Source organism: Bombina bombina, chromosome 4 (genome assembly GCF_027579735.1).
Source record: "Bombina bombina isolate aBomBom1 chromosome 4, aBomBom1.pri, whole genome shotgun sequence".
NCBI classification, from domain to species: domain Eukaryota; kingdom Metazoa; phylum Chordata; class Amphibia; order Anura; family Bombinatoridae; genus Bombina; species Bombina bombina.
Genome location: NC_069502.1, coordinates 236623521 through 236651090, shown reverse-complemented (window position 1 = coordinate 236651090; position 27570 = coordinate 236623521). Strand labels below are relative to the sequence as shown.

Below are 27570 nucleotides of genomic sequence, written 5' to 3'. Positions count from 1 at the left end.
CAGAGCAGAAATCTGTCCCTTTAGTGAACTAGCGGATAAGCCCTTTTCTAAACCCTCTTGTAGAAAGGACAATATCCTAGGAATCCTAACCTTACTCCACGAGTAACTCTTGGATTCACACCAATATAAATATTTACACCATATCTTATGGTAAATTTTTCTGGTAACAGGTTTCCGAGCCTGTATTAATGTATCAATAACCGAATCCGAAAACCCACGCTTTGATAGAATCAAGCGTTCAATTTCCAAGCAGTCAGCCTCAGAGAAATTAGGTTTGGATGGTTGAAAGGACCCTGAATTAGAAGGTCCTGCCTCAGGGGTAGAGACCAAGGTGGACAGGACGACATGTCCACTAGGTCTGCATACCAGGTCCTGCGTGGCCACGCAGGCGCTATCAGAATCACTGATGCTCTCTCCTGTTTGATCCTGGCAATCAGTCGAGGTAGCAACGGAAAAGGTGGAAACACATAAGCTATGTTGAAAACCCAAGGGGCTGCTAGTGCATCTACCAGCACCGCTCCCGGGTCCCTGGACCTGGATCCGTAACAAGGAACTTGGCGTTCTGGCGAGATCCAGTTCCGGTTTGCCCCAACGACGAATCAGTTGAGCAAATACCTCCGGGTGAAGTTCCCACTCCCCCGGATGAAAAGTCTGGCGACTTAGAAAATCCGCCTCCCAGATCTCCACGCCTGGGATGTAGATCGCTGACAGGTGGCAAGAGTGAGACTCTGCCCAGCGAATTATCTTCGAGACTTCCAACATCGCTAGGGAACTCCTGGTTCCCCCTTGATGATTGATGTAAGCCACAGTCGTGATGTTGTCCGACTGAAATCTGATGAACCTCAGTGTTGCTAACTGAGGCCAAGCTAGAAGAGCATTGAATATTGCTCTTAATTCTAGAATGTTTATTGGGAGGAGTTTCTCCTCCTGAGTCCACGATCCCTGAGCCTTCAGGAAGTTCCAGACTGCTCCCCAGCCTAGTAGGCTGGCATCTGTTGTTACAATCGTCCAATCTGGTCTGCGAAAGGTCATTCCTTTGGACAGATGAACCCGTGACAACCACCAGAGAAGAGAATCTCTGGTCTCCTGGTCCAGATTTAGCAAAGGGGACAGATCTGAGTAATCCCTGTTCCACTGACTTAGCATGCATAGTTGCAGCTATGTCCATTGCCACGACCATTAAGCCGATTACTTCCATGCACTGAGCTACTGATGGGCTTGGAATGGAGTGAAGGACACGGCAAGCATTGAGAATCTTTGATAACCTGGACTCCGTCAGGTAAATCTTCATCTCTACAGAATCTATAAGAGTCCCTAGAAAAGGAACCCTTGTGAGTGGTAACAGAGAACTCTTTTCCACGTTCACTTTCCACCCATGCGACCTCAGAAATGCTAGAACTATCTCTGTATGAGACTTTGCATCTTGAAAACTTGACGCCTGTATTAGAATGTCGTCTAGGTACGGAGCCACCGCTATGCCTCGTGGTCTTAGTACCGCCAGAAGTGAGCCCAGAACCTTTGTAAAAATTCTCGGGGCCGTGGCTAACCCGAAGGGAAGAGCCACAAACTGGTAATGCCTGTCTAGAAAGGCAAACCTTAGGTACCGATAATGATGTTTGTGAATCGGTATGTGAAGGTAGGCATCCTTTAAGTCCATTGTGGTCATATATTGACCCTCTTGGATCATGGGTAGGATGGTCCGAATGGTTTCCATCTTGAACGATGGAACCCTTAGGAATTTGTTTAAGATCTTTAAGTCTAAGATTGGTCTGAAGGTTCCCTCTTTTTTGGGAACCACAAACAGATTTGAGTAAAACCCTTGCCCTTGTTCCGTTCGCGGAACTGGGTGGATCACTCCCATCACTAAGAGGTCTTGTACACATTGTAGAAATGCCTCTTTCTTTACTAGGTTTGTTGATAACCTTGACAGATGAAACCTCCCTTGTGGAGGAGAAGTTTTGAAATCCAGAAGGTATCCCTGAGATATAATCTCCAACGTCCAGGGATCCTGTACATCTCTTGCCCAAGCCTGGGCGAAGAGAGAAAGTCTGCCCCCCACTAGATCCGTCTCCGGAAAGGGGGCCCTGTCTTCATGCTGTCTTAGGGACGGAAGTAGGCTTTCTGGCCTGCTTGCCCTTGTTCCATGACTGGTTGCCTTTCCAACCCTGTCTGTAACGAGCAGTAGTTCCTTCCTGTTTTGGAGCAGAGGAAGTTGATGCTGCTCCTGCCTTGAAATTACGAAAGGCACGAAAATTAGACTGTTTGGCCTTTGATTTGGCCCTGTCCTGAGGAAGGGTGTGGCCCTTACCTCCAGTAATGTCAGCAATAATTTCCTTCAAGCCGGGCCCGAATAAGGTCTGCCCTTTGAAAGGAATGTTCAGTAGTTTAGACTTAGAAGTTACATCTGCTGACCAGGATTTAAGCCATAGCGCTCTGCGCGCCTGTATGGCGAATCCGGAATCCTTAGCTGTAAGTTTGATTAAATGCACTACGGCATCCGAAACAAACGCATTAGCCAGCTTAAGCGTTCTAAGCTTGCTCAAAGTCTCATCCAATGGTGCTGTGCGAATCGCCTCTTCCAGAGACTCAAACCAGAATGCCGCTGCAGCAGTGACAGGCGCAATGCATGCAAGAGGCTGTAATATAAAACTTTGTTGAACAAACATTTTCTTAAGGTAAACCTCTAATTTTTTATCCATTGGATCTGAGAAAGCACAGCTATCCTCCACCGGGATAGTGGTACGCTTGGCTAAAGTAGAAACTGCTCCCTCCACCTTAGGGACCGTCTGCCATAAGTCTCGTGTGGTGGCGTCTATAGGGAACATTTTTCTAAATATCGGAGGAGGGGAAAAAGGCACACCGGGTCTATCCCACTCCTTGCTAATAATCTCTGTAAGCCTTTTTGGTATAGGAAAAACGTCAGTACACACCGGTACCGCATAGTATTTATCCAGCCTACATAATTTCTCTGGGATTGCCACCGTGTCACAATCATTCAGGGCCGCTAACACCTCCCCTAGCAACACGCGGAGGTTCTCAAGCGTAAATTTAAAATTTGAAATTTCTGAATCCGGTCTCCCCGAATCAGAACCGTCACCCACAGAATGAAGCTCTCCGTCCTCATGTTCTGCAAATTGTGACGCAGTATCAGACATGGCTCTCGTGTCATCGGCGCGCTCTGTCCTTAACCCAGAGCTATCGCGCTTGCCTCTTAACTCGGGCATATTGTATAATACTTCTTTCATAACATTAGCCATATCATGTAAAGTGATTTGTAAGGGCCTTGATGTACTTGGCGCCTCAATCTCACGCACCTCCCGAGCGGGAGACGAAGGTACTGACACGTGAGGAGAGTTAGACGGCATAACTTCCCCCTCGTTGTCTGGTGATAATTTCTTTATCGGTACAGATTGACTTTTATTCAAAGTAAGATCAATACAATTGGTACACATATTTCTATTGGGCTCCACATCGGCTTTTGAACATAATGAACAAGCAGATTCCTCTGTATCAGACATGTTTAAACAGACTAGCAATGAAGCTAGCAAGCTTGGAATTACTTTCAATAAATTTACAAGCAATATAAAAAACGCTGCAGCACTTTTAACAAACACAGTTGAATAACAAAGAACTAATTCAGTATTAGTTAACAATTCTTAACGGTAAATTAATTAATTAGCAGAGGATTGCACCCATTAGCAAAAGGATGATTAACCCCTCAATACCCAAAAAAACGGATATCATTAAGATTTAACGCTTTTATCACAGTCAAACACACTGTCACAGGTCTGCTGTGACTGATTACCTCCCTCAAAAACGAATTTTGAAGACCCCTGAGCTCTCTAGAGACGTCCTGGATCAAGGAGGAAGAAGCAGGAAGACTGTGCTAGAATTTTAACTGCGCAACAAGGCGCTAAAAAGAAAAGGTCCCTCCCACTCATATTACAACAGTGGGAGACCTGATATAACGGTTTCTATGCAGAAAAATACGTTACCCATGTGGAAAAAAATCATGCCCAAAAAGGATTTATCACCAAAGTACCTCACAAAACGAATAACATGCCAGTAAACGTTTTAAAAACAAACTTTTTCAATGTCATGCAAAGTTATCACTAAGCCTGCTACCAGTCGCTTCTACTGCAGATAAGGCTTAAGCATTATTTCAGTATTAACAGTATTTTCTCAGTCAAATTCTAGTCCCTAGAAAATAACTCAACTGCGTATACATTTATCAGCCTGATACCAGTCGCTACTACTGCATTTAAGGCTGTACTTACATCATATGGGTAACAGCAGTGTTTTCTTAGTCAATTCCATTCCCAGAAAATATTGTACTGCACATACCTCATTTGCGGGGGACCCCGCATGCTATTCCCTTTTTCTGAAGTTACCCCACTCCTCAGAATGTCGAGAACAGCCAGTGGATCTTAGTTACGCCTGCTAAGATCATAGAAAACGCAGGCAGATTCTTCTTCCAAATACTGCCTGAGATAGAAAAAACAGCACGCTCCGGTGCCATTTAAAATAACAAACTTTTGATTGAAGAATAATTAAGTAAAAACTCCAACTCCTCTCGCGACCTCCTTCTTTGTTGAGGGTTGCAAGAGAATGACTGGATATGACATGTGAGGGGAGGAGCTATATGGCAGCTCTGCTTGGGTGATCCTCTTGCAACTTCCTGTTGGGAAGGAGAATATATCCCATAAGTAATGGATGACCCGTGGACTGAACACACTTAACAAGAGAAACCTTGATTCATTTTGGCTGCCATGGGGCACATGTATAAATCACTCTTCCTTTTGGAAATCAACTCTGTATTTTTTATATAGCAACTATAATTTTGTGTAGATTCAGAAACATTCCAGTGTTAGATACAATAAAGTCCACTGGGTCAGGAAAAATAAAGCTCATAGTTGATACAAGTTATAGTGAGTTTCAAATAAAAATATTTTACTATCATAATAAGTTACAAACTAATGCCCACAGAAAGTGATAAGCATTTAAAGGACCAGTAAATACTGTAGATTTGCATAACCAACATATGCTTCTGGGTAGATTTATCAAATGTCAGGCAGACATGATCCGCTGTAGCGGATCATGTCCGCCCAACATCGATAAATGCTGACAGCATGCGCTGTTGGCATTTATCATTGCACAAGCATTTCTGCAATGCCGCCCCTGCACATTCACGGCCAATCGGCCGCTAGCAGGGGGGCCAATCATCCTGATCACATCCGATCAGGATGATTGGTGTCTGCCACCTCAGAAGTGGTGGATAAGTTAAGGAGCAGCAGTCTTATGACCGCTGCTTCTTAACTTAAGTTTCAGGCGGACCTGAAACTTCGGGACTAGATTGCAGCATCCACTGCTTGATAAATCTACTTCAAACTTCAAATGAGTGGTAGATTTTTTTTCTGACAAATTTAAAGTTATGTCTATTTCTTCCTGTACCATGTGGTAGCAATCAGCCAATCACAAATGCATATACATATATTCTGTGAATTCTTGCGCATGATCAGTAGGAGCTGGTGACTCAAAAAGTGTAAATATAAAAATACTGCACATTTTGTTAATGGAAGTAAATTGGAAAACTGTTTAAAATTGCATGCACTATCTAAATCATAATTTTGACTTTAGTGTAACACAGTACACAGGACACTGCGAGCTTTGTAGTTGCAGCATCCAGCATGAGTTCCAATGTAAAAGAAACAAAAGTTACTTTTATGTCAAACTAACCTACATATCGCTCTGAAGCAGTCAAATTTTTTTTATCTCCTCTTTACATGTTTTACTTTCATTTCAATTTCTTTAAAAAAAAAAAAAATCAAAGCAAATATGCAAAATGAAAATATTTTTTTACTGTTGGAAAAGGTTTATTTTTTTATTTATTTTTTATATGGGATATAAAATCATAATGGTATATTTAGAAATTGTATTCCTATATTGTATATTGTAAATGCATTATTATATCCAAAATACAAATTATAAACACTAATATGAGAAAGTGGCATTTGTGCAATACCGTATTGTACTTTTCTTTCTCAGCAAGTAATTCTAGAGAAAAACCCCTAAATGAGATGTACTACTGTGGGATCGATTTATCAAAGGCTTTTGCCAGCCTTCGACCCCCTACAACTGCAGGTTCTCACAAGAGAGCCTGCAGACCGTATTTAACAAGCAGATGTCATCAGACCGCTGCTTCCCTAACCTTTCGTCACCTCTTAGGTAGCGAATTTCAATCTCCCCTTTTAACAAGCAGCTGTCAACAGACCGCTGCTTCCCTAACCTATCACCACCTCTTAGGTAGCGAATTTTGATCTCACGTGATTGGCTGTGCGCGGGCAGGGGGCGGGATTGCATGCGAGCGCAAAATAGCGCTTATGTGCAATGCTAAATTCCGGCAGCGGAATTCAGCCCGCCTGAGGCGAGCTGCAGCGGACAGGGGCACGTATGTGCGCCCCTGTCCAACTCAGCTTGATAAATCGACCCCTTTATATGGAAATGTTTCCTTTTCGGCAAGAACATTCATAAACCCTGCAGGTACCACAGAAAAGCAGCTTGCATAAAAAAAAAACTTTATAGCATGTAGCCCATTGTGTTTGTCAGATAGGCATAAGAGCTTCGTCAAACATTGACTTGGCTAGTGAAATGGAGGTAGTAAGCATGTTCAGAAATAATCCAGGCCTGGATGTAATACAGAGAGGGTGAACTGCTAAGCCTAGGGTTTAGTCATTTTAAAATACACAGTGAAGCATATTTTTGTTTCTGGTTTGCAGAATCATACAGAGGACCTTATTTTGTTAGAACTGTTACATTACTATAAATCTCCATATTATTTACCAGCTAAAACTTGGATGTATTATTTTTTTCATCAGTTGCCAGATTTTTCTACCATGAAAATTGTTTGGGCTAATCCTTTGTTGATTTTGAAAAATGACAAATATATTTCTGATCCAATACATTTTGTATTTGACAAGCTGGCATATTGCACCTTCAATGTTAACATCATCAAATAACATCAAAGATCCTCTTAGAATGTGCTCATAATGTTCTGTTTAAGCTGAGAGATTGTAAACAAAAAAAAAAAGAGAATCTGAAGTTTTAATCATCTAACTCCGCTGGAGCCCCTCATTTCTAGTGCTTGATTTTTTTTATCTAATATTCTGCACCAACTCATGGAAGACAGATGCTTTCAAAAATCCCAGAGCCGTCTTATTAATCCTGGAGAATTATGATTGATTGCATTCCCTTATGATCAACCTAAAAGTAAAAAGTTTAAAAACAAAATAGATGTGTTCTGACATACTAGAGAATCTGTTCTTGTAATATCACTATATGTACTAAAATTGTAGTCATAGCTTTGTTGTGATATTGAATGAATTTATATGTTTAGCTTACATTGAAAGCATAAATAGATTTTGCACATTGCAGATGCATAGTCACTGTAACTCTATTAATATAAATATTGATTCAAGCCATTATGATTCATCATTTTATGTGGTGTAAAGAGCACATGAATTAGCAATGAACACGCAACTGTCTTAGTGATCTGATATGCATAGTCATTGGGAAGATTGTTGTAGACTTTGTAACCAAGAATATAAATAAAAAGAATGTGTATAACATGGACTATTAAACTAAAGCATAATTTACTTTTGGCTAGATTAGATTTAGTTTTTGTCGGTAAGGCTTGCAGCTCTAACGCTCCTTTTTTTTCCCACGGCTCCCTTAAGCCAACGCTGGTATTACAGGTTTTTTTAAACTTGCCGTTAGCCGCAAAAAGGTGAGCGTAGAGCAAAATTTAGCTCCACATCTCACCTCAATACCAGCGTTGCTTACGGTAGCGGTAAGATGGCTAAACGTGCTCGTGCACGATTTCCCCATAGGAAACAATGGGGCTGAGCTGGCTGGAAAAAAAACTAACACCTGCAAATAAGCAGCGTTCAGCTTCTAACGCAGCCCCATTGTTTCCTATGGGGAAAGAAAAAATATGTCTGCACCTAACACCCTAACATGAACCCCGAGTCTAAATACCCCTAATCTTACACTTATTAACCCCTAATCTGCCGCCCCTGACATCGTCGCCACCTGCATTATACTATTAACCCCTAATCTGCCGCTCTGGACACCGCCGCCACCTACATTATAGTTATAAACCCCTAATCTGCAGCCCCCAACATCGCCGACACCTACATTATAGTTATTAACCCCTAATCTGCCCCCCCCCAATCTCGCCGCAACTATGATAAATTAATTAACCCCTAATCTGCCACCGCCAACATCGCCGCAACTATAATAAAGTTATTAACCCCGAAACCTAAGTCTAACCCTAACACCCCCCTAATTTAAATATAAGTTAAATACATCTAAATAAAATAACTACAATGAAATAAAATATTCCTATTTAAAACTAAATACTTACCTATAAAATAAACCATAAGATAGCTACAATATAACTAATAGTTACATTGTAGCTAGCTTATGATTTATTTTTATTTTACAGGCAACTTTGTATTTATTTTAACTAGGTACAATAGCTATTAAATAGTTATTAACTATTTAATAGCTACCTAGCTAAAATAAGTACAAAATTACCTGTAAAATAAATCCTAACCTAAGTTACAATTACACCTAACACTACACTATAATTAAACTAATTACCTAAACTACCTACAATTAATTACAATTAAATTCAATAAACTAAATTACAAAGAAAAAAAAAACACTAAATTACAGGGGAAAAAAATTACAAGAAGTTTAAACTAATTACACCTAATCTAAGCCCCCTAATAAAATAAAAAAGCCCCCCAAAATAATAAAATGCCCTACCCTATACTAAATTACAAATAGCCCTTAAAAGGGCCTTTTGCGGGGCATTGCCCCAAAGTAATCAGCTCTTTTACCTGTAAAAAAAATACAATACCCCCCCAACATAACAACCCATCACCCACACACCCCTAGTTTAAAACCCACCCAATACCCCCTTAAAAAAACCTAACACTACCCCATTGAAGATCACCGTACCTTGAGCCGTCTTCACCCAGCCGGGCACAAGTGGTCATCCGATCCGGCCAGAAGTCTTCATCCGATGGGGCAGAAGAGGACATCCAGACCGGCAGAAGTCTTCATCCTATCCGGGCAGAAGAGGACATCCGGACCGGGAGAAGGCTTCATCCAAGCGGCATCTTCTATCTTCTTCCATCCGACGAGGAGCGACTCCATCTTGAAGACATCCGGCGCGGAGCATCCTTCCAGCACGACGACTAACGACAAATGACGGTTTCTTTAATTGACGTCATCCAAGATGGCCTCCCTCAAATTCCGATTGGCTGATAGGATTCTATCAGCCAATCGGAATTAAGGTAGGAAAAATCCGATTGGTTGATTTAATCAGCCAATTGGATTGAAGTTTAATCCGATTGGCTGATTGGATCAGCCAATAGAATTGACCTTGCATTTGTCAAGGGGGTATTGGGTGGGTTTTAGAGTAGGGGTGTGTGGGTGGTGGGTTGTAATGTTGGGGGGTATTGTATTTTTTTTTTTTACAGGTAAAAGAGCTGACTACTTTGGGGCAATGCCCCGCAAAAGGCCCTTTTAAGGGCTATTTGTAATTTAGTATAGGGTAGGACATTTTATTATTTTGGGTTTTTTTTTTAATTTTATTAGGGGGCTTAGATTAGGTGTAATTAGTTTAAACTTCTTGTAATTTTTTTTTCTGTAATTTAGTGTTTGTTTTTATTCGTAATTTAGTTTATTGAATTTAATTGTAATTAATTGTAGGTAGTTTAGGTAATTTATTTAATGATAGTGTAGTGTTAGATGTAATTGTAACTTAGGTTAGGATTTATTTTACAGGTAATTTTGTACTTATTTTAGCTAGGTAGTTATTAAATAGTTAATAACTATTTAGTAACTATTCTACCTAGTTAAAATAAATACAAAGTTGCCTGTGAAATAAATATAAACCCTAAGCTAGATACAATGTAACTATTAGTTATATTTTAGCTAGCTTAGGGTTTATTTTATCGGTAAGTATTTAGTTTTAAATATGAATAATTTATTTAATTTTGTTAAATTTATTTAGTTTAATTTAAATTATATTTAAGTTAGGGGGTGTTAGGGTTAGGTTAAGACTTAGGTTTAGACGTTAATACCTTTAATATAGTAGCGGCGACGTTGGGGGTGGCAGGTTAGGGGTTAATAAATGTAAGTAGGTGTCGGCGATGTTAGGGCAGGCAGATTAGAGGTTAATAAAATTTAACTAGTGTTTTCAAGGCGGGAGTGCAGCGGTTTAGGGGTTAATACATTTATTAAAGTGGTGGCGATGTCCGGTTGGCAGATTAGGGGTTAATAATTGTAGGTAGGTGGCGGCGACGTTGGGGGCGGCAGATTAGGGGTTAATAAATATAATATAGGTGTCAGCGATGTTAAGGGCAGCAGATTAGGGGTTCATAAGTATAATGTAGGTGGCGGTGATGTCCGGTCGGCAGATTAGGGGTTAACATTTTTTTTATAGTGTTTGTGATGTGGGGGGGCCTCGGTTTAGGGGTTAATAGGTAGTTTATGGGTGTTAGCGTACTTTTTATCACTTTAGTTAAGAGTTTTATGTTCCGGCGTTAGCCCATAAAACTCTTAACTACTGATTTTTAAATGCGGTAGAAGTCTTGCCAGGAGAGGGTCTACCGCTCACTTCTTCCAAGAGTCGTAATACCGGCGTTAGGCAAGTCCCATTAAAAAGATAGGATACGCAATTGACGTAAGGGGATTTGCGGTAGCCTTGAGTCGCGGAAGAAAAGTGAGCGGTAGACCCTTTCCTGCCTGACTGGTAATACCAGCGGGCGTTAAAAAGCTGCGTTGGGACCTCTCAACGCTGCTTTTTAAGGCTAACGCCAAACTCGTAATCTAGGCGTTTAAAGGTTTTCAAATATTGGTATAAAAAAAAAAAACTGCTTAAACACAATCTCCGTTTTTATTTATGTTTGTGGGTGAATTTGTATGCCTTTTTATTTATGTGTGTGTGTGTTGAAGGTTTGGGGAAGTTTATGCAGGTGTAGATACTGAGTTGGGTTTATAATATTTGAGCTCTGTCTGGCAACTAAGAAATTAGTGTTCACCATTTAGATTCAAATTGTGTCACACAAATAAAGGCTAGGCTAAGGGCTCACTTCTATTGAGCCGTAAGCTACAGAAGTGGCCGAAAGTTTATGGCTCCATTTTAGTACCAGGTTTCCATTGAAATATTTTGCACTTTAGTTGCTGTTTTTGTGTAGGTGTAAGTTAATTTTGTGTTAAAGTTTCCTTCTGGAGTCCTGCTGACGAAATTGAGGTATAACGCACAATCGAACACAGTCGATAAACGAAATTGCTTCCGACAGAATATTTATTGGTTTGCGACCTTGCGCAAACCTAATTACGTCTCAGTGAAACAAGCCCTAAGTTACGAACTGCTGGTGTAGTACACTTTAAGATAAGTAAATAACAAGAATAGGGGATTGTGTTTAATAGTTGTTTTATTATTATGATTTTTGTCAAATTCAGTATTTTGAAGATTTCTGTATAATTATAATCAGGGTATCACATTACTTAAAAATCTAATTTAATGCTGTTTTCTTTTTTCAAGAAAAGAGGAGGAAAAACATTTGACCAAAGAAACGCAAGAAAATCCAGATGGTGAGAGACCAGGGTCATAAGGGTAATTAGAGGGACGGGGATTCTTTAACGAACAAATGTATGTTCTATTTTTATTAATTAGATAGAGCGTTGTTATAAGGATAGACTTTTAGCTATCTGTAACATGTGTTATTAAAACCATATATACTCTTTAGTTGTTTTTATTGGTCAGTGTAACCTTTGCTTTTAGCGTATTTTCTCAGAACTTTCAATGTTTCCAATTACTTTATTTAACTAATCACTATAACTTCCCATTGCACCACACTAATCATAATACTTAAAGGGACATAATACTCATATGCTAAATCACTTGAAACTGATGCAGTATAACTGTAAAAAGCTGACAGGAAAATATCACCTGAGCATCTCTATGTAAAAAAGGAAGATATTTTACCTCACAATCTCCTCAGCTCAGCAGAGAAAGTTCTGTGTAAAAAGTTATACTCAGCTGCTCCCAGCTGCAGGTAAAAAAAATAAAAAAAATGAAGAAATGAACAGCAGCCAATCAGCATCAGCAGTGCTGAGGTCATGAACTCTTTTACTGTGATCTCATGAGATTTGACTTAACTCTCATGAGATTTCATAGTAAGCTGAATAGGGAAATAATATGAGAGTGCACGAGGCTCATCCCCTAAGCTGTCCCAGGACAGACACACTAATATGCGGCTTAGAAATCCTTTACAATGGGAGGTGGCTACTGAGAAACTTTTGAGGTAAAATATCTTTCTTTTTTACATAGAGATGTTCAGGAGATATTTTCTAGTCAGCCTTTTACAGCTATACTGCATCACTTTCAAGTGTTTAAACATTTGGGTATTATGGCCCTTTAAAATAAGTTCTACTCCTAGCTACATCTATATCTGAGGGCAACATCTTATACCCCTTCTTCTTTTGTCCAACTTTTATTCATAATTCATCATATTGCATCATTGAAATAATGTTTTAAAACCCAGTACACCATTCCAAAAAGACCTATATTTCATCCTATAGCTCCATGTACATAGTACTCCATCTTTTTCAGATAGTTACTTACTAAAACTCCTTTTTTTGCTGCATCAACTATTTTCCTATAGCCCAGTCTATAACTATATATATATGCCCAATAAATGTTCCTTTGTAACTTCATTTATCTTCAGCTGATGTAAATAGTGTCCTATTAATCCATACAACCAACTCCTTTATCTGTTCATATTGCTCCAGCTAAATTTTCCAAATAATCATATCCAACAGTAACCCTATATTCTGTTCCCATTTTTTTGTCTCGTGCACTTTTCTAGCGAAATAGGAATACCAGAACAAGAGACCAGATTTTGACATTTTAAGGTAGCAAGAGGATAATAGGACCTACTCAGTTGTGACTACCAGTGCATAGTACTTTTGTGGATTTGCAAAACCTATTTTCTTGCTTCTTGTCAATACAGTCACAATATCTCACAAGCAGCCTGTAACCCTTTTCATGGGACTAATAAGGAGTAGGACACCAGAAATAAAAAAACTCAATAGCACAAGTGAAGCTTAGGACAGGCATCACAGAGTCAAAAATATGAATAAAAAGCTAAGGCTTGGCAAGAAATTGAATAAACAGTCTGAGAGGGCTTAGTAAAGCTGAGGCTGTGAGTATTTTGCATAAAATGTAAAATTCAAGAACATGGTGTCATAATCTCAAGCTGAAGGGCAGATTCATGGGTAATTTGCAGAAGCACTTCTTTACAGAAAGCGAACCATGTCCGCCCGCCGCCAGGCATCGCTGTTGGCATTTAACATTGCACAAACATTTCTTGTGAAATGCTTGTGCAATGCTGCCCCCTACACATTCGCCGCTAGCAGGGGGTGTCAATCATCCCGATCGTATCTAAAAGGTGGCAGAGAAGTTAAGGAGTCTTATGACTGCTGCTTCTTTAAGGGACATAATACTCATATGCAAAATCACTTGAAACTGATGCAGCATAACTGTAAAAAGTTGACAGGGAAATATCACCTGAGCATCTCTATGTAAAAAAGGAAGATATTTTACCTCACAATTTCCTCAGCTCAGAAGAGTAAGTTCTGTGTAAAAAGTTATAGTAAAAATAAAATAAAAAAAAGGATTAAATGAACAGCAGCCAATCAGCATCAACAGTGCTGAGGTCATGAACTATTTTACTGTGATCTCATGCTATTTCACTTAACTCTCATGAGATTTCATTGTAAACTTCCTTACACTGAATAGGGAAATAAGATGAGTGTGCACGAAAGCTTGCTCCTTCCGCTGTCCCGGAAAAGACATACTGATTTGTAGCTTAGAAGTCCTTTACAATGGGATGTGGCTACTGAGAAACTTTTCAGGTAAAATATCTTTCTTTTTTACATAGAGATGTTCAGGTACTATTTTCTAGTCAGCTTTTAACAGCTATACTGCATCAGTTTCAAGTGTTTAAACATTTGGGTATTATGGCCCTTTAACTTATGTTTCCGGTGAGCCGGAAACTACGGGGGTAGATAGCAGCATTCGCTGCTTATTAAATCTACCCCATGGAATAAACTTCCACAAAAGATGATAATGACAAACACTGTGGGGACTTTGAGAATTCCTTGGATAAGCATAAGGCTATCCTACCAACTAGATAAGTTTCTCTTGTAAGGTGTATCCAGTCCACGGATCATCCATTACTTGTGGGATATTCTCCTTCCCAACAGGAAGCTGCAAGAGGATCACCCACAGCAGAGCTGTCTATATAGCTCCTCCCCTAACTGTCACCTCCAGTCATTCTCTTGCAGCTCTCGACAAGCATGGAAGCAGTTAGAGAGACGTGGTGTAATTTAGTTGTTTTTCTTCAATTCAAGAGTTTGTTATTTTCAAATGGTACCGGAGTTGTACTATTTTGGTCTCAGGCAGAAAATAGAAGAAGAATCTGCCTGTGGTCTCTAATGATCTTAGCAGGTTGTAACTAAGATCCATTGCTGTTCTCACACTTAACTGAAGAGAGAGGTAACTTAACTGAAGAGAGAGGTAACTTCAGCTTGGGGAATGGCGTGCAGGGTATCATGCTATGAGGTATGTGCAGTCTAAATTTTTCTAGAGAAATGTATATACTAGAAAATGCTGTTGATACCGGATTTATTTAAGGTAAGCATGATTACAGTGATTTAATAACGACTAGTATCATCCTTACTATTAGAGGTAACACTCTTATTATTTTTTCAAATTACTGAAATATTAAACGTTTGCTGGGAGTGCTTAAACGTTTTTTTTATGTCTTTTGGTGATAAACTTTATTGGGGCCCAGTTTTTTCCACATGGCTGGCTTAAATTTGCCTGGAGATAGTTTGTTAGGCCTCTCACTGTGTAGACAGGAAGTGGGAGGGGCCTAATTTTGCGCCTAATTGCGCATTAACTTTTGCAGACTGAGACATCCAGTTTCTTTGAAGGAGTTCCATGAATGCTATAGGACCTCTCTGAAGGGTTTTTGGTGCTTCTAAATTCAGTTGTATGGCAAGGTAGGGCCACAGCAGAGCTGTGGCAGTTTGTTGTGTCTGTTAAAAAATGTCTATTTCGTTTTTTTGATCCGTTTTTGAAACTAAGGGGTTAATCATCCATTTGCAAGTGGGTGCAATGCTCTGTTAGCCTATTATACACACTGTAAAAATTTCGTTTGTTTTACTGCTTTTTTTCACTGTTTTTCAAATTCTGACCTTTTTTATTTTTCTTAAAGGCACAGTACCGTTTTTATTTTTTGCTTGTTAACTTTCTGTAAAGTGTTTTCCAAGCTTGCTGGTCTCATTGCTAGTCTGTTTAAACATGTCTGATATAGAGGAAACTCTGTGTTCATTATGTTTAGAAGCCATGGTAGAACCTCCTCTTAGAATGTGTACCAAATGTACTGATTTCACTTTAAGTTATAAAGACCATATTCTGTCTTTAAAAGATTTATCTCCAGAGCAATCTGACAAGGGGGAAGTTATGCCGACTAATTCGCCCCACGTGTCAGAGCCTTTGACTCCCGCTCAAGGGACTCACGCTCAAGAGGCGCCAGGTACATCTAGCGCGCCCATGGCGTTTACTTTACAAGACATGGCGGCAGTCATGGATAATACACTGTCAGTGGTATTATCCAGACTACCTGGGTTACAAGGAAAGCGAGACAGCTCTGGGGTTAGAAGAAATACAGAGCACTCTGACGCTTTAATAGCTATGTCTGATACCCCCTCACAATATGCAGAAGCTGAGGAAGGAGAGCTTCTTTCTGTGGGTGATGTTTCTGACTCAGGGAAGATGATTCAACCTGATTCTGATATGGCAACATTTAAATTTAAGCTTGAACACCTCCGCGTGTTGCTCAGGGAGGTTTTAGCTACTCTGAATGACTGTGACACCATTGCAGTGCCAGAGAAATTGTGCAGATTGGATAAATACTATGTAGTGCCTGTTTACACTGATGTTTTTTCAATACCTAAAAGGTTTTCAGAAATTATTACTAAGGAATGGGATAGACCAGGTGTACCGTTCTCTCCCCCTCCTATTTTTAAAAAAATTGTTTCCAATAGATGCCGCCACACGAGACTTATGGCAAACGGTCCCTAAGGTGGAGGGAGCAGTGTATACCCTAGCTAAGAGTACTACTATCCCCGTTGAGGACAGTTGTGCTTTCTTAGATCCAATGGATAAAAAGTTAGAGGGTTACCTTAAGAAAATGTTTATTGCATGCATTGCCCCATTGATATACTTGACAAGCTTAGAGCACTTAAGCTAGCCAATTCATTTGTTTCTGATGCCATTGTTCATTTCACTAAACTAACGGCTAAGAATTCTGGTTTTGCTATTCAGGCACGTAGGGAGCTATGGCTTAAATCATGGTCAGCTGACGTTACTTCAAAGTCTAGGGCCTAGATTTGGAGTTTGGCGGTAGATGGGTTGTTAACGCTACGCAGGCTTTTTTCTGGCCGCACCATAAATTTAACTCTGGTATCGAGAGTCCAAAAAAATGCTGCGTTAGGCTCCAAAAAAGGAGCGTAGAGCATTTTTACCGCAAATGCAACTCTCGATACCAGAGTTGCTTACGGACGCGGCCAGCCTCAAAAACGTGCTCGTGCACGATTCTCCCATAGGAAACAATGGGGCTGTTTGAGCTGAAAAAAACCTAACACCTGCAAAAAAGCAGCGTTCAGCTCCTAACGCAGCCCCATTGTTTCCTATGGGGAAACACTTACTACGTCTGCACCTAACACTCTAACATGTACCCCGAGTCTAAACACCCCTAACCTTACACTTATTAACCCCTAATCTTCCGCCCCCGCTATCGCTGACCCCTGCATTATATTATTAACCCCTAATCTTCCACTCCGTAAACCGCCGCAACTTACATTATCCCTATGTACCCCTAATCTGCTGCCCCTAACACCGCCGACTCCTATATTATATTTATTAACCCCTAACCTGCCCCCCACAACGTCGCCGCCAGCTACTTACAATAATTAACCCCTAATCTGCCGACCGCAAAGCGCCGCCACCTACGTTATCCTTATGTACCCCTAATCTGCTGCCCCTAACACCGCCGACCCCTATATTATATTTATTAACCCCTAATCTGCCCCCCACAACGTCGCCTCCACCTGCCTACACTTATTAACCCCTAATCTGCCGAGCGGACCTGAGCGCTACTATAATAAAGTTATTAACCCCTAATCCGCCTCACTAACCCTATCATAAATAGTATTAACCCCTAATCTGCCCTCCCTAACATCGCCGACACCTAACTTCAATTATTAACCCCTAATCTGACGACCGGAGCTCACCGCTACTATAATAAATGTATTAACCCCTAAAGCTAAGTCTAACCCTAACACTAACACCCCCCTAAGTTAAATATAATTTACATTTAACGAAATAAATTAACTCTTATTAAATAAATTATTCCTATTTAAAGATAAATACTTACCTGTAAAATAAATCCTAATATAGCTACAATATAAATTATAATTACATTGTAGCTATTTTAGGATTAATATTTATTTTACAGGCAACTTTGTAATTATTTTAACCAGGTACAATAGCTATTAAATAGTTAAGAACTATTTAATAGTTACCTAGTTAAAATAATAACAAAATTACCTGTAAAATAAATCCTAACCTAAGTTATAATTAAACCTAACACTACACTATCAATAAATTAATTAACTAAAATACCTACAATTACCTACAATAAAACCTAACACTACACTATCAATAAATTAATTAAATACGATTCCTACAAATAACTACAATTACATAAACTAACTAAAGTACAAAAAATAAAAAAGAACTAAGTTACAAAAAATAAAAAAATATTTACAAACATAAGAAAAATATTACAATTTTAAACTAATTACACCTACTCTAAGCCCCCTAATAAAATAACAAAGACCCCCAAAATAAAAAAAATGCCCTACCCTATTCTAAATTAATAGAGTTAAAAGCTCTTTTACCTTACCAGCCCTGAACAGGGCCCTTTGCGGGGCATGCCCCAAGAAAATCAGCTCTTTTGCCTGTAAAAAAAAACATACAATACCCCCCCCCCAACATTACAACCCACCACCCACATACCCCTAATCTAACCCAAACCCCCCTTAAATAAACCTAACACTAAGCCCCTGAAGATCTTCCTACCTTGTCTTCACCTCAACAGGTATCACCGATCCGTCCTGGCATCCGGTGCTGAAGAGGTCCAGAAGAGGCTCCAAAGTCTTCCTCCTATCCGGCAAGAAGAGGACATCCGGACCGGCAAACATCTTCATCCAAGCGGCATCTTCGATCTTCTTCCATCCGGTGCGGAGCGGGTCCATGTTGAAGCAGCCAACGCGGATCCATCCTCTTCTTTCTGCGTCTCCCGACGAATGACGGTTCCTTTAAGGGACGTCATCCAAGATGGCGTCCCTCGAATTCCGATTGGCTGATAGGATTCTATCAGCCAATCGGAATTAAGGTAGGAATATTCTGATTGGCTGATGGAATCAGCCAATCAGAATCAAGTTCAATCCGATTGGCTGATCCAATCAGCCAATCAGATTGAGCTCGCATTCTATTGGCTGATCGGAACAGCCAATAGAATGCGAGCTCAATCTGATTGGCTGATTGGATCAGCCAATCGGATTGAACTTGATTCTGATTGGCTGATTCCATCAGCCAATCAGAATATTCCTACCTTAATTCCGATTGGCTGATAGAATCCTATCAGCCAATTGGAATTCGAGGGACGCCATCTTGGATGACGTCCCTTAAAGGAACCGTCATTCGTCGGGAGACGCAGAAAGAAGAGGATGGATCCGCGTCGGCTGCTTCAACATGGACCCGCTCCGCACCGGATGGAAGAAGATCGAAGATGCTGCTTGGATGAAGATGTTTGCCGGTCCGGACGTCCTCTTCTTGCCGGATAGGAGGAAGACTTTGGAGCCTCTTCTGGACCTCTTCAGCACCGGATGCCAGGACGGATCGGTGATACCTGTTGAGGTGAAGACAAGGTAGGAAGATCTTCAGGGGCTTAGTGTTAGGTTTATTTAAGGGGGGTTTGGGTTAGATTAGGGGTATGTGGGTGGTGGGTTGTAATGTTGGGGGGGGTATTGTATGTTTTTCTTTACAGGCAAAAGAGCTGATTTTCTTGGGGCATGCCCCGCAAAGGGCCCTGTTCAGGGCTGGTAAGGCAAAAGAGCTTTTAACTCTATTAATTTAGAATAGGGTAGGGCATTTTTTTATTTTGGGGGTCTTTGTTATTTTATTAGGGGGCTTAGAGTAGGTGTAATTAGTTTAAAATTGTTGTAATATTTTTCTTATGTTTGTAAATATTTTTTTATTTTTTGTAACTTAGTTCTTTTTTATTTTTTGTGCTTTAGTTAGTTTATGTAATTGTAGTTATTTGTAGGAATTGTATTTAATTAATTTATTGATAGTGTAGTGTTAGGTTTTATTGTATGTAATTGTAGGTATTTTATTTAATTAATTTATTGATAGTGTAGTGTTAGGTTTAATTATAACTTAGGTTAGGATTTATTTTACAGGTAATTTTGTTATTATTTTTACTAGGTAACTATTAAATAGTTCTTAACTATTTAATAGCTATTGTACCTGGTTAAAATAATTACAAAGTTGCCTGTAAAATAAATATTAATCCTAAAATAGCTACAATATAATTATAATTTATATTGTAGCTATATTAGGATTTATTTTACAGGTAAGTATTTATCTTTAAATAGGAATAATTTATTTAATAAGAGTCAATTAATTTCGTTAGATGTAAATTATATTTACAGAAAAACGAAAAAATGCGGCAGCAACAAGCAGAGTAAGAGATAGTTTAAAATTCAAATACTTTATTTCTCATATCTTAAAAAAGCCAATAGGCAAAGAATACAAAGGGTAGCAGGTGATAAATTATATTTAACTTAGGGGGGTGTTAGTGTTAGGGTTAGACTTAGCTTTAGGGGTTAATCCATTTATTATAGTAGCGGTGAGCTCCGGTCGTCAGATTAGGGGTTAATAATTGAAGTTAGGTGTCGGCGATGTTAGGGAGGGCAGATTAGGGGTTAATACTATTTATGATAGGGTTAGTGAGGCGGATTAGGGGTTAATAACTTTATTATAGTAGTGCTCAGGTCCGCTCGGCAGATTAAGGGTTAATAAGTGTAGGCAGGTGTCGGCGACGTTGAGGGGGGCAGATTAGGGGTTAATAAATATAATATAGGGGTCGGCGGTGTTAGGGGCAGCAGATTAGGGGTACATAAGGATAACGTAGGTGGCGGCGCTTTGCGGTCGGCAGATTAGGGGTTAATTATTGTAAGTTGCTGGCGGCGACGTTGAGGGGGGCAGGTTAGGGGTTAATATATATAATACAGGGGTCGGCGGTGTTAGGGGCAGCAGATTAGGGGTACATAAGTATAACGTAGGTGGCGGTCGGCAGATTAGGGGTTAAAAAATTTAATCGAGTTGCGGCGATGTGGGGGGACCTCAGTTTAGGGGTACATAGGTAGTTTATGGGTGTTAGTGTACTTTAGGGTACAGTAGTTAAGAGCTTTATGAACCGGCGTTAGCCCAGAAAGCTCTTAACTCCTGCTTTTTTTCTGCGGCTGGAGTTTTGTCGTTAGAGCTCTAACGCTCACTTCAGAAACGACTCTAAATACCGGAGTTAGGAAGATCCCATTGAAAAGATAGGATACGCAATTGACGTAAGGGGATCTGCGGTATGGAAAAGTCGCGGCTGAAAAGTGAGCGTTAGACCCTTTTTTCAGTGACTCCAAATACCGGCGGTAGCCTAAAACCAGCGTTAGGAGCCTCTAACGCTGGTTTTCACGGCTACCGCCAAACTCTAAATCTAGGCCTAAGCTTCTTAATATTCCCTTCAAGGGGCAGACCCTATTCGGGCCTGGTTTGAAGGAGATCATTTCTGATATCACGGGAGGAAAAGGTCATGCCCTCCCTCAGGACAGGTCTAATAAATCAAGGGCCAAACAAACTAATATTCGTGCCTTTCGAAACTTTGAGGCGAGCGCGGCATCAACTTCCTCTAATACAAAACAAGAGGGAACTTTTGCCCAGTCCAAGTCGGTCTGGAGACCTAACCAGGCTTGGAACAAAGGTAAGCAGGCCAAAAAGCCTGCTGCTGCCTCTAAGACAGCATGAAGGATTGGCACCCGATCCGGTAACGGATCTAGTAGGGGGCAGACTTTCTCTCTTCGCCCAGGCTTGGGCAAGAGATGTCCAGGATCCCTGGGCGTTGGAAATTGTATCCCAGGGATATCTTCTGGACTTCAAAGCTTCCCCTCCAAAAGGGAGATTTCACCTTTCACAATTATCTGCAAACCAGATAAAGAGAGAGGCATTCTTACATTGTGTTCAAGACCTCCAAGTTATGGGAGTGATCCACCCAGTTCCAAAGGAGGAACAGGGACAAGGCTTCTATTCAAATCTGTTTGTGGTTCCCAAAAAAGAGGGAACCTTCAGACCAATCTTAGATCTCAAGGTCCTAAACAAATTTCTCAGGGTTCCATCATTCAAGATGGAGACTATTCGTACCATCCTACCTATGATCCAGGAGGGTCAATACATGACTACAGTGGATTTAAAGGATGCTTATCTTCACATTCCGATACACAAAGATCATCAACGGTTTCTCAGGTTTGCCTTCCTGGACAGGCATTACCAGTTTGTACCTCTTCCCTTTGGATTAGCTACGGCTCCAAGAATCTTTACGAAGGTTCTGGGGTCACTTCTGGCGGTCCTAAGGCAGCGGGGCATAGCAGTGGCCCCTTATTTAGACGACATTCTGATACAGGCGTCAAATTTCCAAATTGCCAAGTCTCATACGGACATAGTTCTGGCATTTCTGAGGTCGCACGGGTTGAAAGTGAACGAAGAGAAGAGTTCTCTATCCCCTCTCACAAGAGTTTCCTTTCTGGGAACTCTGATAGATTTTGTAGAAATGAGGATTTACCTGACAGAGACCAGGTTATCAAAACTTCTAAATTCTTGCCGTGTTCTTTATTCTACTTCTCGCCCTTCGGTGGCACAGTGTATGGAAGTAATCAGCTTAATGGTAGCGGCAATAGACATAGTGCCGTTTGCCCGCCTACATCTCAGACCGCTGCAACTCTGCATGCTCAGTCAGTGGAATGGGGATTACACAGATTTGTCCCCTCTACTAAATCTGGATCAAGAGACCACGGATTCTCTTCTCTGGTGGCTATCTCGGGTCCATCTGTCCAAAGGTATGACCTTTCGCAGGCCAAATTGCACAAAAGTAACAACAGATGCCAGCCTTCTAGGCTGGGGGGCAGTCTGGAACTCCCTGAAGGCTCAGGGATCGTGGACTCAGGAGGAGACCCTCCTCCCAATAAACATTCTGGAACTAAGAGCGATATTCAATGCTCTTCAAGCTTGGCCTCAGCTAGCGACAATGAGGTTCATCAGATTTCAGTCGGACAACATCACGACTGTGGCTTACATCAACCATCAAGGGGGAACAAGGAGTTCCCTAGCGATGTTGGAAGTTTCAAAGATAATTCATTGGGCAGAGATTCACTCTTGCCACCTATCAGCTATCCATATCCCAGGTGTAGAGAACTGGGAGGCGGATTTTCTAAGTCGACAGACTTTTCATCCGGGGGAGTGGGAACTCCATCCGGAGGTGTTTGCACAATTGGTTCAATGTTGGGGCGAACCAGAACTGGATCTCATGGCGTCTCGCCAGAATGCCAAACTTCCTTGTTACGAATCCAGGTCCAGGGATCCCAAGGCAACGCTGATAGATGCTCTAGCAGCGCCTTGGTCCTTCAATCTGGTTTATGTGTTTCCACCGTTTCCTCTGCTCCCTCGTCTGATTGACAAAATAAAGCAGGAGAGAGCATCTGTGATTTTGATAGCACCTGCGTGGCCACGCAGGACTTGGTATGCAGATCTGGTGGACATGTCATCCCTTCCACCATGGACTCTGCCTCTGAGACAGGACCTTCTACTTCAGGGTCCTTTCAACCATCCAAATCTAATTTCTCTGAGACTGACTGCCTGGAGATTGAACTCTTGATTTTATTAAAGCGTGGCTTCTCCGAGTCAGTCATTGATACCTTAATTCAGGCACGAAAGCCTGTCACCAGGAAAATCTATCATAAGATATGGCGTAAATATCTTTATTGGTGTGAATCCAAAGGTTACTCATGGAATAAAGTCAGGATTCCCAGGATATTATCTTTTCTCCAAGAAGGATTGGAAAAGGGATTGTCAGCTAGTTCCTTAAAGGGACAGATTTCTGCTCTGTCTATTCTTTTGCATAAGTGTCTGGCGGATGTTCCAGACGTTCAGGCGTTTTGTCAGGCTTTGGTTAGAATCAAGCCTGTGTTTAAACCAGTTGCTCCGCCATGGAGTTTAAATTTGGTTCTTAAAGTTCTCCAAGGAGTTCCGTTTGAACCTTTTCATTCCATAGATATCAAGCTTTTATCTTGGAAAGTTCTGTTTTTGGTAGCTATTTCCTCGGCTCGTAGAGTTTCTGAGTTATCTGTCTTACAGTGTGATTCCCCTTATCTGATCTTCCATGCAGATAAGGTAGTTTTGCGTACCAAACCTGGGTTTTTACCTAAAGTGGTATCTAATAAGAATATCAATCAGGAGATTGTTGTTCCGTCATTGTGTCCTAATCCTTCTTCAAAGAAGGAACGTCTATTACACAATCTTGACGGGGTTCGTGCTTTAAAGTTTTATTTACAAGCTACTAAAGATTTTCGTCAAACATCTGCTTTGTTTGTTGTCTACTCTGGACAGAGGAGAGGCCAAAAGGCTTCGGCAACTTCTCTTTCGTTTTGGCTAAGAAGTATAATACGCTTAGCTTATGAGACTGCTGGCCAGCAGCCTCCTGAAAGGATTACAGCTCATTCTACTAGAGCTGTGGCTTCCACATGGGCTTTTAAAAATGAGGCTTCTGTTTTTTTTCAAAGTTTTATAAATTTGATACTTTTGCTTCTTCGGAGGCTATTTTTGGGAGAAAGGTTTTACAGGCAGTGGTACATTCCGTTTAAGTTCCTGCCTTGTCCCTCCCTTCATCCGTGTACTTTAGCTTTGGTATTGGTATCCCACAAGTAATGGATGATCCGTGGACTGGATTCACCTTACAAGAGAAAACATAATTTATGCTTACCTGATAAATTTATTTCTCTTGTGGTGTATCCAGTCCACGGCCCGCCCTGTCATTTTAAGGCAGGTATATTTTAATTTTTAAACTACAGTCACCACTGCACCCTATGGTTTCTCCTTTCTCTTGCTTGTCTTTGGTCGAATGACTGGAGGTGGCAGTTAGGGGAGGAGCTATATAGACAGCTCTGCTGTGGGTGATCCTCTTGCAGCTTCCTGTTGGGAAGGAGAATATCCCACAAGTAATGGATGATCCGTGGACTGGATACACCACAAGAGAAATAAATTTATCAGGTAAGCATAAATTATGTTTTATCAGCATAAGGCTATCCTACCAACTAGATACGTTTATAAGCATAAGACTATCCTACCATCTAGATATGTTTATAAGCATAAGGCTATCTTACTAAATAGATAAGTTTATAAGCATAAGGCTATCGTACCAACTAGATAGGTTTATAAGCATAAGGCTATCCTACCAAATAGATACGTTCATAAGCGTAAGGCTATCCTACCAAATAGAAACGTTTATAAGCGTAAGGCTATCCTACCAACTAGATACGTTTATAAGCATAAGGCTATCCTACCAACTAGATACGTTCATAAGCATAAGGCTATCCTACCAACTAGATACGTTCATAAGCATAAGTCTATCCTACCAACTAGATATGTTTATAAGCATAAGGCTATCCTACCAACTAGATAAGTTTATAAGCATAAGTCTATTCTACTAACTAGATAAGTTTAGACTTTTAGGAAATATTGGTCAGACTTGCTGGGCCTATGGCTCTTATCTGCCTTCAAAATATATGTTTCTATGTTTAAGTAGTGGGGCAAACCAACAACTGATCAACACATCAACAATATGACCGTCATTAACAGAATGAAATGTTCTGTGCATTCAACTGTGAGAACCTTGCAAAGCTCACATAAATGATACACGTTAATAGCAGAATGCACAGTTACAATGTAAGGCTAATGCCTAGACTATAAAGAAACCACGTAAGTGCAGATATCGAATAGATCTGCAGAAGAAATTATAGAGATTCACAAATTATAGGCATTTTATTATCTTAAACCTAACAACTTAATATATTAAAACACATATTATTGCTCCATATAACCTCTTATTTTAAACCCTTTTTAGCTCTGTAAAGTCCCAACCTATAGCTCTACATTACTGTTCCTTTATTCATATTATCTTATACATTGTAGCCTCTTCTTGCATCCTCATATTTCACCATATAAATACTCCATAGAATTGGATCCATTTATCAAGCAGTAGTTGCTGCTGTGGAAGCCCATCATTTCAGGTTCTTCTGAAATTTAAGTTAAGAAGCAGCAGTCATAAAACCGCTGCTCCTTTACCTGTCCGCCACCTTAAAGATGGTGGATTGAAATCATCCCAATACGATATGATCAGGATGATTGACAGCCCTTGCTAGCAGCCAATTGGTATTGCACAAGCATTGCCTGCAGCGATGTCCAGCGGACATGATTTGCTACAGCGAATCATGTCTGCTCATCATTTGATAAATGGAGCCCAATGTCTTTATATTAAAGGGCCATGATACCCAAATGTTGAAACACTTGAAAGTGATGCAGTATAGCTGTAAAAAGCTGACTAAAAAATATCACCTGAACATCTCTATGTAAAAAAGAAAGATATTTTACCTCAAAAATGCCTCAGTAGCCACATCCCAGTGTAAATTACTTCTAAGCAGCAAATCAGCATGGCTGTCCCGGGACAGCTAAGGGAGTGAGCTTACGTGCACACTCATCTTATTTCCCTATTAAGTTTAAAAAAGTTTACTATGAAATCTCATGAGAGTTAAGTGAAATCTCATGAGATCACAGTAAAAGAGTTCATGACGTCAGCACTGCTGATGCTGATTGGCTGCTGTTCATTTCTTCTTCTTTTGCCTGCAGCTGGGTAGCAGCTGAAGTATATTTTTTACACAGAACTTACTCTGCTGAGCTAAGGAGATTGTGAGGTAAAATATTTTCTTTTTTTAAATAGAGATGCTCAAGGGGATATATTCCTGTCAGCGTTTTACAGTTATACTGCATCAGTTTCAAGTGTTTTAGCATTTGAGTATTATGTCCCTTTAACACTCATTATGAAGATTTATATTGCTCTGTTAAGTCCCAACCAATATTTTTTTATATAGATCTATATTACTGCTTCATTTATCTCATTAACTCATACAATCCCCCCCCCCCCTGCATATCCTAATATTGGTCAATATACTGGTTTATATAACTACCATTTTTTAATTAATATTTTTGAACATTATTCCTTACACTGGTTCACATTTATTGCAGAGTGCACATCTGGGTTATCAGTGGGCACAATCAGCTGCCAGCAGGAAGTATCTATCATCAACATTGACCTGGAGCCAGACTGCACGGATTCTGAGCTTAGAATTACTCTGCAGTGGATTGCAGCATCTGAGTTGGGAATTCCTGCTGTCTACTTCAAGAAACTTCAGCAGCACAAAATAAAAAAGGTATGTTGTAAGGTTGCATTGTTCTGAAACCTGTAATTAGCCTTTGAAGTTCTAATCTTCCAAAGATCCATTTAAATTCTACTCATAGATTTAAAAAAAGAAGTTCAATAAAATTTGTGGCACATTGAAACAAATAGTCAAAAGCATTTAAACTTGATGACTGTACAAGACAGTGCCCTGGAGAAAAAAGGAAATTTATGCTTTCCTGATAAATGTATTTCTTTTACGATATGACGAGTCCACGGATTTCATCCTTACTTATGGGATATCGCCTCATGGTCAGCAGGAGGAGGCAAAGAGCACCACAGCAGAGCTGTATATATAGCTCCTCCCTTCCCTCCCACTCCAGTCATTCGACCGAAGTTAGGAAGAGAAAGGAAAAGCTAAGGTGCAGAGGTGACTGATGTTTAATAAAAGTAAAAACCTGTCTGAAAAATTGACAGGGACGGGCCGTGGACTTGTCATATCGTAAAAGAAATAAATTTATCAGGTAAGCATAAATTTCCTTTTCTTTTACGAGATATGACGAGTCCACGGATTTCATCCTTACTTGTGGGATACAATACCAAAGCTATAGGACACGGATGAAAGGGAGGGACAAGACAGGAGCCTAAACGGAAGGCACCACTGCTTGATGAACCTTTCTCCCAAAAACAGCCTCGGACGAGGCAAAAGTATCAAATTTGGAAAATTTGGAAAAAGTGTGAAGAGACTACCAAGTTGCAGCCTTGCAAATCTGTTCAACAGAAGCATCATTTTTAAATGCCC

At 40.3% G+C, this 27570-nt stretch overlaps 1 protein-coding gene across 1 annotated transcript in view; it reads left to right on the top strand.

The window, feature by feature from the left end:
* SPHKAP (SPHK1 interactor, AKAP domain containing) overlaps positions 1-27570 on the top strand; it is a 408888-nt gene that overhangs the window by 377143 nt on the left and 4175 nt on the right. The window contains exons 10-11 of the mRNA XM_053711468.1: positions 11621-11670; positions 26618-26802. Of these exons, the coding sequence (XP_053567443.1) occupies positions 11621-11670; positions 26618-26802 (235 nt within the window). The remainder of the gene's footprint in view (positions 1-11620; positions 11671-26617; positions 26803-27570) is intronic.